General features: G+C 36.0%; 1 protein-coding gene across 2 annotated transcripts in view; it reads right to left on the reverse strand.

Annotated features, from left to right (window-relative positions):
• MAP4K5 (mitogen-activated protein kinase kinase kinase kinase 5) overlaps positions 1-13,502 on the reverse strand; it is a 133,178-nt gene that overhangs the window by 46,729 nt on the left and 72,947 nt on the right. For both annotated transcript variants that reach the window (XM_084980951.1, XM_084980952.1), the window contains one exon: positions 12,784-12,900. In XM_084980951.1, the coding sequence (XP_084837077.1) occupies positions 12,784-12,900 (117 nt within the window). The remainder of the gene's footprint in view (positions 1-12,783; positions 12,901-13,502) is intronic.

The following is a 13,502-nucleotide window of genomic DNA, read 5'->3' on the forward strand; positions in this document are numbered from 1 at the left end:
TATTTTTAAAATGTTCACAATGAAATCTCAAGTCCATCAATCCATTACTTTCTCACTCTCCAGATGCATTTCTCCCATCTTCACTTTTCTTCCCATTCAGTTTAGATCTGATGGTCCATAATTTCAAGCAATCTCTTGCATATATCTTAAACTCCATTTGGCCCCTGTCCTTCAGTATACTGGCATACCAAAATTACAACCCAGAATGAACTAAACCTTTGGTTTACATCTAGGATACCAATCACTGTTGGAGGAAAATTACATAGGAGACACATTGAAAAGTCATCTCATCTGAGGCTTCAATTCTGCCTACAAATACTTCTCTCATCATTTAACTCATCTATTCTCTCAATTACTATTTCACAATTTCACCACATTCTTCAAACCCAACCTCTTCATATTTTCAGATGACACTGCCACCTCACTCATAAAGCAAACATAAATTATCAAATAGGAGACAACTTCCAGTTATACTCTCAACTACCCACCTCTCTCATGCAAGGAAAGAAGTATTTATTTTCTTTTTTAAAACTGAAATATAGTGAGTGTATAATATCATATTAGTTTCAGATGTACTAATGATGTGACATTTGCATTCATTATGATCACCACTGTAAGTGTAGTAACTATCAGTCCTCATAAAAATTGATGCAATGTTACTGACCATATTCCTTATGCTTTATATTACATCCATGTGATTTATTTATTATATAACTGAAGGTTGATACTTCTTAATCCCCTTAACCTATTTTGCCCACCCCACAAATTTCCCTTTTGTGAAACACATGTTTCTTTTCTGTATCTGTTTTCATTTTATTTTGGTTTCTTAAATCCCACACATACCACATAAGTGAGATCATGTGGTACTTGTCTTTGATTTATTTCACTTAGCATAATGGCCTCTAGATCCATCCATGTTGTCAAAAACAGGAAGATTTCATTAAAAAAAATCTTATAGTTATATCTGAGTTGAAGATAATTGATCATTTTACCTATTTAGGTGGCACCTGCAGCATGCAGAAGTTCCTGGGCCAGAGATCAAACCCATGCCACAGCAATGTCAACACCAGATCCTTAACCCACTGAGCCATGAGAGAACTGTAGGGAAGATTTTATTTTTTGTGGCTAAGTAATATTCCACTGTGCATATGCGTATCTGTGTGTGTGTGTGTGTGTATACACACACACACACAATATATATATCCTCTTTAATGATTTATCTATCGATGGATACTTGCAATGCTTCCATATGTTAGCTATTGAATGCAGTGAACACAGATGTACAAATACCTCTTTTTTGTTGTTTTTTAGGGCCACACCTGCAGCATGTGGATATTCCCAGGCGATGGGTTGAATTGGAGGTATAGCTGCCGGCTTATGCCACAGCCACGTGGGATCCGAGCCACATCTGCGACCTACACCACAGCTCACAGCAACACTGGATCCTTAACCCACTGAGTGAGGCCAGGGGTCAAACCCGCATCTTCATGGTTCCTAGTAGGGGTCGTTAACTGCTGAGCCATGAAAGGAACTCTGAGATGTACATACACCTTTTGATTAGTTTTTATTTTCTCCAGGTATATACCCAGAGGTGAAACTGCCAGATAATATGGCAGTTCTGTTTTTAACTTTTTCAGGAATCACCGTACTATTTTCCATAGTGGATACATCAATTTACAATCCTACTGAAAATGCACAAGGATTCCCTTTACTCCACATCCTTGCCAGCACTCATTTGCTGTCTTCTTGATGTTAGCCATTATGACAAGTATGAGGTGGTATCTCACTGTGGTTCTGATTTGCCTTTCCCTGATGCCTAGTGATGCTGAGCATCTTTTCATGTGTCTGTTGGCTATCTACATGACTTCTTTGGAAAAATGTCCACTCATGTCTTCTGCCCATTTTTTGATCAGGTTGGTTTTTTTGTTGTTGTTTTTTTGTTTTGTTTTGTTTTTTGGTGTTGAATTGTATGAGTTCTTTGTGTATTTTGGATATTAACCCCTAATCAGGATATATCATTTGCAAATATCTTCTCCCATTCAGCAGATGACCTTTTTGTTTTGAAAGTTTTCTTTGAGATGTGAAAGCTTTTTTGTTTGATGTAGTCCCATTCATTTATTTTTTTCCATTTTTATTTTTATTTTTTGCTTTTTAGGGCCACACCTGTGGGAAATGGAAGTTCCCAAGCTAGGGGTCAAATCAGAGCTACAGCTGTCAGCTTGCACCACAGCCACAGCAATGCAGGATCTGAGCCACATCTGTGACCTGCACACCAGCTCACATCAATGCCAGATCCCCGACCTGAGCAAGGCCAGGGATCAACCCCACATCTTCATGGATACTAGTCAGATTCGTTTCTGCTGCGCCACAGAGGGAACTCCCTATCTGTTTGTTTTTGCTTTTGTTTCCCTTACCTGAGGAGATACATCTAAAAAAATCATTGCTAAAACTGGTGTCAAAGACCATACTACATATGTTTTTTTCTAGGAGTTTTATGGTTTATTTTTCATTTAATTGTTCAGGCTTCTTTATTTTTGTATATAATGTGAAAAAGGAGTCTGGTGTGATTCTTTTGCACATAGCTGTACAGTTTTCCCAATACCATGTATTGAAGGGTTTGTCTTTTCCACACTGTATGTTCTTGTCTCTTTTGTCATAGATTAAATACCTATATTAGTGTGAGTTTATTTCTGAGCTCTCTCTTCTGTTCCATTGATCTTTATGTCCGTTGTAGTACCAGTACCATACTGTTTTGATTACTGTAGCTTTGTAGTAGAGTTTAAATCAGGGAGCATGATACCTCCAGTTTTATTCTTTTTTCTCAAGACTGTTTGGGCTATTTGGGTCTTCTTATTTCCATACAAGTTAAAGAATTGTTCATCCTAGTTCTGTAAAAAATGTCATTCGTATTTTAATAGTGATTGCATTAAATCTGTAGACTGCTTTGGATAATATGGTCATTTCAACAATATTAATTCTTCTGATCAATGAGCACAGAATATCTTTCCATTTGTGTCACTATCAATTTCTTTCACAAATATAGTGCACCTTTCCAAGTACCAGTCTTTTACTTCCTTGGATAGGTTTATTCTGAGGTATTTTATTCTTTTTGATGCAGTTGTAAATAAGATTGTTTTCTTAATTTCTCTAATAGTTCACTGTTAGTGTACATAAATGCAACAGATTTCTGTATATTAATTTTGTATCCTGCAACTTTACCAAATTGATTTATTAGTGCTAATGTTTTGCTATGTTTTATTTTCAGCATCTTTAGGGTTTTCTATATATAATATCATGTTGTCTGCAAATAGTGATAGCTTTACTTGTTACTTTCCAATTTGGATTACTTTTATATCTATTTCTTATCTGATTGCTATGGCTAGGACTTCTGATACAATGTTGAATAAAAGTGGCAAGAGTAGGCATACTTGTCTTGTTCTTGACCTTTGAGGAAATACTTTTAGCTTTTCATCACTGATTATGATGCTGGCTGTTAAGTTTGTCAAATAAGGTCTATATTACATTGAGGTATACTCCCTCTATACACACTTTGCTGAGAGTTTTTAATATAAATGTTCAATTTTGTCAAAAGCTTTTTCTGCTGATCAGAATTTTTAGCTCCAATTTGTTAATGTGGTGTCTCACAAGGACTGATTTGTGGATGTTGAAAATCCTTAAGGAACTCCTTAAGGAGTTCCTGTGGCTCAGCAGGTTAAGGACCTGATGTTGTCTCTGTGAGGATGTGGGTTCAAACCCCAGTCTCGTTCAATGGGTTAAGGATCCAGAGTTGCCACAGGTTGTGGTGTAGGTTGCAGAGGTGGCTTGGATCTGGTGTTGCCATGGTTGTGGCATATGTTGGTAGCTGCAGCTCTAATCTAATTCCTAGCCTGGGCACTTCTATATGCCACAGATGTGGCTTTAAAAAAAAAGGAAAAAAAGAGAGAATATCCTTGTATCCCTGTGATAAATCCCACTTGATTACCGTGTATAATCCTTTTAATGTATTAATTGGGTTTGCTCATATTTTGTTGAGAATTTCTGCATCTATGATCATCAGCAATATTGATATTGACCTGTAATTTTTCTTCTTCCTTTTTCTTCTTTTTTTTTTTGTGTGTGTGTGGGTGGTGTCCTTGTCAATTTTGTTATCAGGGTGATGCTGGCCTTGTACAAAGAGTTTGGAAGCATTCTTTCCTCTGCAATTTTTTGGAATAATTTGGGAAGAATAGTTATTTAACTCTTCTCTAAATGTTTGGTAGAATTCACCTGTGAAACTGCTATTAGATTTTTGTTCGTTATTTTATTTATTTTTTTGTCTTTTTGCCTTTTCTAGGGCTGCTTCTGTGCCATATGGAGTTCCCAGGCTAGGGGTCGAATTGGAGCTGTTGCTGCCGGCCTACACCACAGCCACAGCAATGTGGGATCTGAGCCACATCTGGACCTACTCCACAGCTCACAGCAACGTTGGATCCTTAACCCACTGAGCAAGGCCAAGGATCGAAGTTCGATGGCCTCTAATGGAGCCACAACAGGAACTCCATTAGAAGTTTATCTTATTACTGATCAATTTCATTACTAGAATCCATCAGTTCATATTTTGTATTTCTTCCTAATTCAGTCTTGGGAGATTGTATGTCTCCAGGAATTTATCCATTTCTTCTAGGTAGTCTATTTCATTGGCATATATTTGCTTGTAGTATTCTGTTATGACTTTTAAAATATATTTGTTGTGTCAATTGTGACTCCTTTTCTATCATTTCTGCTTTTATTTGGGTTCTATTTTTTTCCTGAAGAGTCTGGCAAAGGCTTATCAACCCTGTTTATCTTTTTTTAAAAAAAATTCCTGGTGGAGTTCCCATTGTGGCGCATCAGAAACAAATCAGACTAGGAACCATGAGGTTGCAGGTTTGATCCCTGGCCTTGCTCAGCAGGTTAAGGATCCAGCATTGCCGTGAGCTGCAGTGTAGGTCACAGACAGGGCTCGGATCTGGCATTACTATGGCTGTGGTGTAGGCCAGTAGCTACAGCTCCTATTAGACCCCTAGCCTGGGAACCTCCATATGCCATGGGTGTGGCCCTAGAAAAGAAAAAGACAAAAAAAAAAAAAAAAAAATCCTGGCATATAGGTGACTTACAATATTGTATTAGTTTCAGGTGTACAGCAAAGTGAATCAAATATACATAAACATATATCCATTCTTTTTCATATTCTTTCCCCATATACATTATTACAGGTATTGAGTAGTTTACTCTGTGCTATATGGTAGGTCCTTGTTACTCATCCATTTTATATGTAATAGTATATATGCGTATATATAGTGTGTCCAACCTCCTAATTTATCCGTTTGCCCCCTCCCATATCCCTTTTGGTAACCATATGTTTGACTGTGAAATCTTTGAGTCGGCTTCTGTTTTGTAAATAAGTTCGTTTGTATCATTCTCTATTAGATTCCACATATAAGTGATAATTTCATTCTTCAAAGAACCAGCTCAAAGTTTCATTGATCTTTTCCACTGTTTTTTGTTTTCATTTATTTCTGCTCTGCTCTTCATTATTTCTTTTCTTCTACTAATTTTTGGGGGTTTTTGTCCTACCTTTTCTAGTTCCTTTAGGTGTATGGTCAGATGTTTGAGATTTTTCTTATTTCACTAGGTAGACTTGTAACTCTATAAACTTCCTCTTTAGGACTACTTTTTCTCTATCTCATAAATTATAGATAGTTGTGTTTCCATTTGTCTTCAGGTATTTTTTTGATTCCCTCTTAATTTCTTCAGTGAAGCAGTGATTGATTAGTAACATACTGTTTAGCCTCTATTGGTTTGTGGGTTTTTTGGTAACTTTTTTCTTGCAGTTGATTTCTAGCTCCATACTGTTGTAGTGTGAAAAAATGCTTGATATGATTTCAATCTTAAATTTATTGAGACTTGTTCTGGGGCTTATCATATGATCTATCTTGGAGAATGTCAAAATTGAATAGCATACATATTTTGCTGGTTTTGGATGGAATGTTCCAAGTAAGTGCATCTGATCTAATGTGTTGTTGAAAGCCAGTGTTGCCTTCTTTCTGGATGATCTGTCCATTGATGTGGATGGTGCATTACAGTCCCCTACTATTACTGTGTTGTCAAAATCTCCTTTTACATTTGTTTATATTTGCTTTATATATTTAGGTGCATCTATTTGGTGTGTATATATTTACAACTGCTATATTTTTTTGGATCAATCTCTTGATCATTATGTAATGTCTATCTTTTGTTACAGTGTTTGTTTTAAGGTCTGTTTTGTCTGATACAAGTATTGTTACTCTAGCCTTCTACAGATATCCTTTGGCATGGAAAACCTCTTCCTATCCCTTTACTCAGTCTGTGTCTTTAGATCTGAAGTGAGGCTTTCATAGGCAGCACATTTATGGGTCTTGTTTTGTATGCATTCAACCACTCTATGTCTTTTGATTGGAACAGTCAGTTCATTTACACTTGAAGTAATTATTCATTTTGTTAATTGTTTTATGGTTATTTCTATATTTTATATTCTTTTTTGCTCCTTTCTTCTTTTGTTCTCTTACCTTGTGATTTAATAACTATCTTTAGTGTTATGTTTGGATTCCTTTCTCTTTCTTGAGGGTATATCTATTAAAGGTTTTTTGTGTGCGGTTATCATGAGGTTCATGGATTACAACGACACACACACGATTATTTTAACTTGATGATCGAAGTTCATACACATTCTAACAACCCTGAATTTTTATCCCCCACATCTGTCCCATGTTTAATAATCCTGACATAATGTTTTACATCTTTTTTTTTTGAATCCCTTAAATATTTATTACAGATGTAGACGATTTTAAGTAGTTTTAGTTTTTTAACTTTCCTACCAGCCTTATAGCTGATTGGTCTACTACCTCTACTGTATGTCTGCCTTTACCAGTGAGATTTTTCTTTTTTCTTTTTTGGTCTTCCTGTCCTTTTAGGGCTGCACCTGCGGCACATGGAAGTTCCTAGGCTAAGGGTCCAATCAGAACTGTAGCCACCAGCCTATACCACAGCCACAACAATGTGGGATCTGGGCTGTGTCTGTGACCTACACCACAGCTCATTTCAATGCCAGATCCTTAACCTGCTGAGCGAGGCCAGAGATCGAACCAGCACCCTCATAGATGCTAGTCGGGTTCATTAACCACTGAGCCACAACAGGAACTCCTTTTTTTTTTTTTTGTCTAATTTTGATATTTCTAACTGTGGTCCTTTCCATTTAGAGATGTCCCACTAACATTTTTTATAAAGCTAGTTTAGTGGTGTTGAACTCTTTATTTTTTACTTGCCTGTAAAACTCTTTATCTCCTTCAAAACTGAATGACTGCCTTGCTAAATAGAAAAATCTTGGCTATAGGTTTTCTTCCTTTTATCACCTTGAATATTATGTGACACACCCTTTGGGCCTGCAGAGTTTCTGCTAAAAAGTCAGCTGAGAATCTTATGGAAGTTCCCTTGTATATTACTAGTTGCTATTCCCTTGCTGCTAAGATTCTCTCTTTATCTTCAATTTCTGATATTTTAATTATAATGTATCTTGGTGTGGATTTTGCCTTCTGTTTCCTTTCCCAGACTAGGAATGTTTTCAGCTATTATTTCTTCAAATAAGTTTTCTGTCCCTTTCTCTCTTTTCTTCTGCTGGTATCCCTAGAATGCATATATTAGCATATTTGATATTGTCTCAGAGGTATCTTAAACCATCCTCCATTTTTAAAAATTCTTTTTTCTTTTTCCTCTTCAGCTTGAGTGATTTTTACTATCTTAAACCATCCTCCATTTTTAAAAATTCTTTTTTCTTTTTCCTCTTCAGCTTGAGTGATTTTTACTACTCAGTCTTATACTGATCCATTTCTCTATATACTCTAATCTACTGATGATTCCTTCTACTGTATTTTTAAATTTCAGTTATTGCATTCTTCAGCTCTCCTTTATATTTTCTACCTCTTTGTTAAAATGCTTACTGTGTTCTTCCACTCTTCTCTGCGTTCATTGAACATCTTTACGATAATTACCTTAAACTCTATCAAGTAGATTGTGTATCTTCACTTCATTTAATTCTTAAGAGGTTTTGTTTTGTTTTTCATTTGGAACATACTCCTCTGTCTCTGTCTGCCTAGTTCTCTGTGTTTATTTCTAAGTATTAGGTAGACTAGTTATATTTCCTGGTCCTGGAGGAGTAGCCTTATGTATAGAGGCATCCTAAGGGGCCTGGCAGCACATTCCTTTGGGTAGCAAGCTATATGCTCTAGGGATGGCCCCTGTGTTGGCTGTGTAGGTCCTTCTGTTGTGGCAAGGCCAACGACTCTGGGTGTAGTATTAGAGAGGCTTGGTCCCTGGCCCAGGTAGATGCTAGGCAGTGGCTGCCTACTGCAGTGGTTGTTGGCCTGCTAGTGGGCAGTGCTGGATTTGGGTGTGCTCCAGGGTCCCAGAATTTGTGTTGGTCTACTAGTGGGCAGAGCCATGTCCTAGGGTGGTTGTTTGTGAGGGCAGGAAGGGGCCTGGGTTGGTGCCAGGCTGTTGGGCTGCAAAGTCCCCAGCACTATTAGGTAGAGGAAGGACTTCAAAATGGTGCTTGCCACTACCAATATCCTACTGGTAGAACAAACTCCCCAAAATGGCTGTTGCCACTGTCTATATCTTTAGGGTGAGTACCAGTTGTCTCCTGTCTCCCAGGGAAGCTTTCCAAGATCAGCAGGTAGGTCTGACCAAGGGTCCTTTCAAATTACTACCTCTGCTAGGACTTGGTCTATGTGAGGTTTTGCGCATGCCCTGTAAGAATACAATCTCTATTTCCTAGAGCCCTCTAGCTCCCTGTACAGAAGCCAGGCTGGCTTTCAAAGCCAGACATTTGGGGTAGGGGGAGGGGCTTGTCTTTCAAGTACAGTCTCTCAGCTGGGGAGCCGGATATGGGCCTCGGATGACTTGTCCCTTGGGAAGACGCTATGCAATTGAAATTATTCTGTTTGTGGGTTACCTATCCAGAGGTATGGGTCTTGACTATACCATGTTTCTGCCTCTCCTACCCATTGCATTGTGGTTCCTTCTTTATATCTTCACTTATAGAAAATTTTTTCTGCTAGTCTTCAGATCATTCCCATAGATGGATGCAATGTGGTGTGCTCAATAGAAGATGAGAACTCAAGGTCCTCCAACTCCACCATCTTGGCCACTCTTCCCAAAAAAGCCTTTCAAGTGTTTCTTTAAGATCAAGTCCGGCATTATAGTTTAGATTCTATCCTCTCCTCCCTTTTTGGGGACTTTGCCTATACATCTTGCTTCTCTTGACTCTTCTATCTCTAAACATTTGATCCTTTTCATAAGTGTTTAATCCTGTTCAATTTTTTTTTGGCTCCACATAAAAAACAATCAATCAATAGTCAATAAACATATATATAGAGAGACAAACCCACTGCCAACTCTTTCCTCCAACTACTGCTCTATCTTATCCTCTCCTTTCACAACTAAATTTAATAAATGAATTATTATACTTATCTTTCAAACCACTCCAATCTAGCTTCACCTGTAGTATTTTAAGAGTAGCCTTTTAAAGTAATCAAACACCAACACCAAAATCCAAACATTTCTTTAATGTAACTACTAGGAAGTATCCTCACTGAAATTTTCTTTTAGCCTCTTAATGTTCTTTATTAATCCTCTGCAATTTCTTTTGGTCTACAGGATTTTTAAATTTTTGGAGGAGAAATCTCAAGAAGCTGTCTATGGCCCTCTCTTCTCATTCTACATGCTCCCTTGGATGATCACATTTATTCTTGAGGTATCAACTACAAGTATATCTAATGACTCTCAACTTTATATCTCTACTCCAAACTTTCCTCCCCAAGCTATAACGACATACCTAACTGCTTAGCATCTGCAAGTCTGGTGCAACATTCAAATTAACATATATAAAACTGAACCAATCTTTCTTCCCAAACCTGATTTTACACTAGTTATTTCTATCTCGATAAGTGGCACTTTTATATGCACCCAGCGATTGAAGTCAAAACCTAGGCCTGGTCCTTTTCTCATTCCTCACCCTCACATCTATATCCAGTCACCAACTTTCTCATATAATTCTTGAATTAGTTCACTTCTCTCCATCTGTGCTATACCACCTTAGTCTAAAACATGACTACCTCTATCCTGGGTAACTTCAATAGTCTCCTAAGAGGTTTTAAGGAATGAAATCACCAATCTGAAGTCATAGAGATCCTTTTTTTAAAAAAAAAAAACCATATCTTACATCACTCCCTGACCCCCCTTTCTTTTTATGGTGGCACTTGGGGTATATGGAAGTTCCCAGGCCAGGGGTCAAATGAGAGCTGCAGATGCAGCCTACATCACAGGACTAAGCCACATCTGTGACCTGTGCTGCAGCTTGCAGTAATGCTGGATCCTTAACCCACTGAGTGAAGCCAAGGATTGAACCCATATCCTCACAGAGACAAGGTTGAGTTCTTAACCCACTGAGCCACAACAGGAGTTCCTCCCTTACCCTTTAATGGTTTCTACTGTATCTAGACTAAAGCCTCCGATTTTTTTCATTTGAAACATCTAGCTTTGTAACCTCATCTTCCACAAATTCCTTCCTAGTTTTCTGCCTAACAGACTGACTTTTCTTCAGTTTCTCAAGTATACTCTCTTCTCTCCAGGCTTCTCTTTTCTGCTCAGAACACTTCTGCCTGCTCTTTTCTTCTAATTTCTATCTATTCTTCAGATTTTCAGCTTATGTATTGCTTCTACAGTGAGTCCTTTCCTGGACCTAAAATATGCCTGCAGAACCCCCTGTATTTCCCATTTCATAATAGTTATCAAACTTGTAAATTATTTGTTGGTATTTCTGAATTTCCTCTGAGACCATTCTCTGTAAGTCCTTTGAAGACAGAGTTCATGTCAATCGCAGCCACTACTGTATCCCCAGCTGTCTGGAACAAGGTTTTACATTTAGAGGAATAAAAAGTATGGCTATAACATTTAAGAGAAATAGAGAATTTCAAAGATAAGAGTGGATTTGAGAAACTCAGCAAAATAGTGTGGGGAATAAAAGAAGAGTTTGGGAACAAAAGAAGAGTTTTTTATTTACATAACCAATGAAACATTAATTAAAGAATCCAGTAATATATAATTCTAAATTTCACCTACAACAATTTTAATAATTTTGAATTTTCAAGGGATTAAAATCTTATTATTAGTTATTACAAGTCTAAAATGATGGTTAGAGAAAAAAATCTATATCTGGCTGGTTCATTTTATATCTTCAATTAGAGTTCATTTAACAGTCAACAAAATATTCACTGGTTACCTACTACAAGGTAAGAATATGCTATATACTAGGGAAGGGATTAGTTTACAAAGACTGTTTAATGATTATTTCTATTAAGTACATACATAGAAATAATGGTATATTAACTAAGAGTAGGTTCTAAAGTTAATTTGCCAGAATCAAAAGCCAGATTCTACTACTTGCTAGGCATATAATCTTGGGCAAATAAGATTACTTTTATTCTTTCTCCTTCATTTCTTATTTGTAAAATGGTGACGGTAATAGCACCAATTGCAAAGGATTGTTTTGAGTATTAGAAGAGTTAACACGGAAATTATTTGGCCTAATACTATCTACACAATGGCTACTCAATGAATATTAGTAGTTATCACAATACTTACACTGTATAATTTAAAACTTAAGTATATGAAGTAGAAAATTTTCTTGGATAAATAATAACATATAAAGTTTAGTTCTACATTCTTGTCAGAAGTATAAAGGAAAACAAAGGCTTAAAGAAAAATGAAGAGACAGATTCAGAGAAACACAGAAATAAAAAGAAATAAAAGGAGAGGAAGAGAGACAGGTAAAAAATACAGTTGTGGTATATATAACATATATGTTGTCTCTCTCTATACACACACACACACACACACACACATACACATATATACACACATGCATATATATATATAGGCATAAATAGGTGCCCAACAATGGGCAGGGAATTTCTTGTTCCTGATTTATAATTTGTGTTTTTAAGTATAATATAATCAAAATATTTCTACAATATTTTCAGAGAAAGCAAGCATAGTTAGAAATACCTCTATATGTAATTACATAGTTTTGAATAAGTATTGAAAAAGTACTGGAATTTATGTTAATTTTTAAAAATTATTTGTATTGTTAATGATCTGGATGAATAAAACAAAATGGCCAAATGGATTTCTAGGGAGTCTCTTTTGTGAAAAATAATATGTACATGTGCTCTGGCTAACTTTGTTCTTTTAGTCCAAAGCAATGTTCCTAAAACTTGCATTTCCTTGGAAATCAGATACCCTTTCTTTTTAGAGAAAGACCAAATTCTTACTACAGAAGTTGATGTCTCAAGGGAAGAAAAAACACTTCTGGATTTCTGAGAGGGGAAAGGCACATACCTGATTCTAATCTTAGCTACCTTTTAATAACTTTAAGTAAACCAACTAAGAAAATAAAATAATACAATGCTATGAAAAACAGTCATCCCGGTTTTGGAAAGAACTAGGATTAAGAAAAGTATCAATTGGTTATGTTACGTATATTATACTATAATTTTTTTAGTGTTAACTGGTAATTATATGCAGGACAAGTGTAGATTACATTGACAACTTTTGTTACTAAATCTGCTTTAACAAACTTAAAGAGTGAATTCAAAAACAAACTCTAAGGCCATATTAAACATGTATTAAACATGTACTTTCAAATATTAAACTACAGACATGTCTTACCTCAAAGTCATCATCATCTCCTTCAGTGTAATGTGTGTGGTTGTCTGGATTGTTCACTTTGTCCAACAGTTCAACTGCTAGGGCCCTAGAGAGACCTGGCTGCCCTACAAACGTATGCTGAGTAAAAACAAAACAAAACTTCATGAGAATGCTTTTCCACCTATGGCTTATAGAAATTGCTGTTTGTGTTTTTCTATTAACTATCAAACAAGCATATGGGAAACAATTAGACAATATATCAGCAAAAATATTAATCAGAGAATTCATAATTATATATTACAAAAGCTAAGGAACTAAAGAACCATCGTGGGGTAAGTTTATAACATGAATAACTTCTCTAGGTAAATAAATAATCTATATTAGATAATCAAATTACAAGCTTGGCTATAACAATGACATTCATTACTCATGTCATTATAATAATATGCAAATAAGTACTGTGGTACAGTTCATTGCACAATACGAAAAAACGTGTATTCTATAACTGCATATATTAAATTCAATAAAATTATGTTAATGTATAGACAATTAAATTTTATAACATTAAACAAAGTTTTCTTAGATTGTTGTAATCATCAGCTTTTTCTAATATAAAAGTATTTTACAAACACACACACAAGACCATTCTTTTTTTTTTTTTTTTTTTTTTTTTTTTTTTTTTTTTTTTTTTAATTTTATTTTCCCACTGTACAGCAAGGGGGTCAGGTTATCCTTACATG

The sequence above is a fragment of the Sus scrofa genome, chromosome 1, assembly GCF_054392235.1.
Source record: "Sus scrofa isolate SSC_HxYL_T2T_F1_AM1 chromosome 1, Sscrofa_HxYL_maternal_Yorkshire_Landrace_v2.0, whole genome shotgun sequence".
Lineage (NCBI taxonomy): Eukaryota > Metazoa > Chordata > Mammalia > Artiodactyla > Suidae > Sus > Sus scrofa.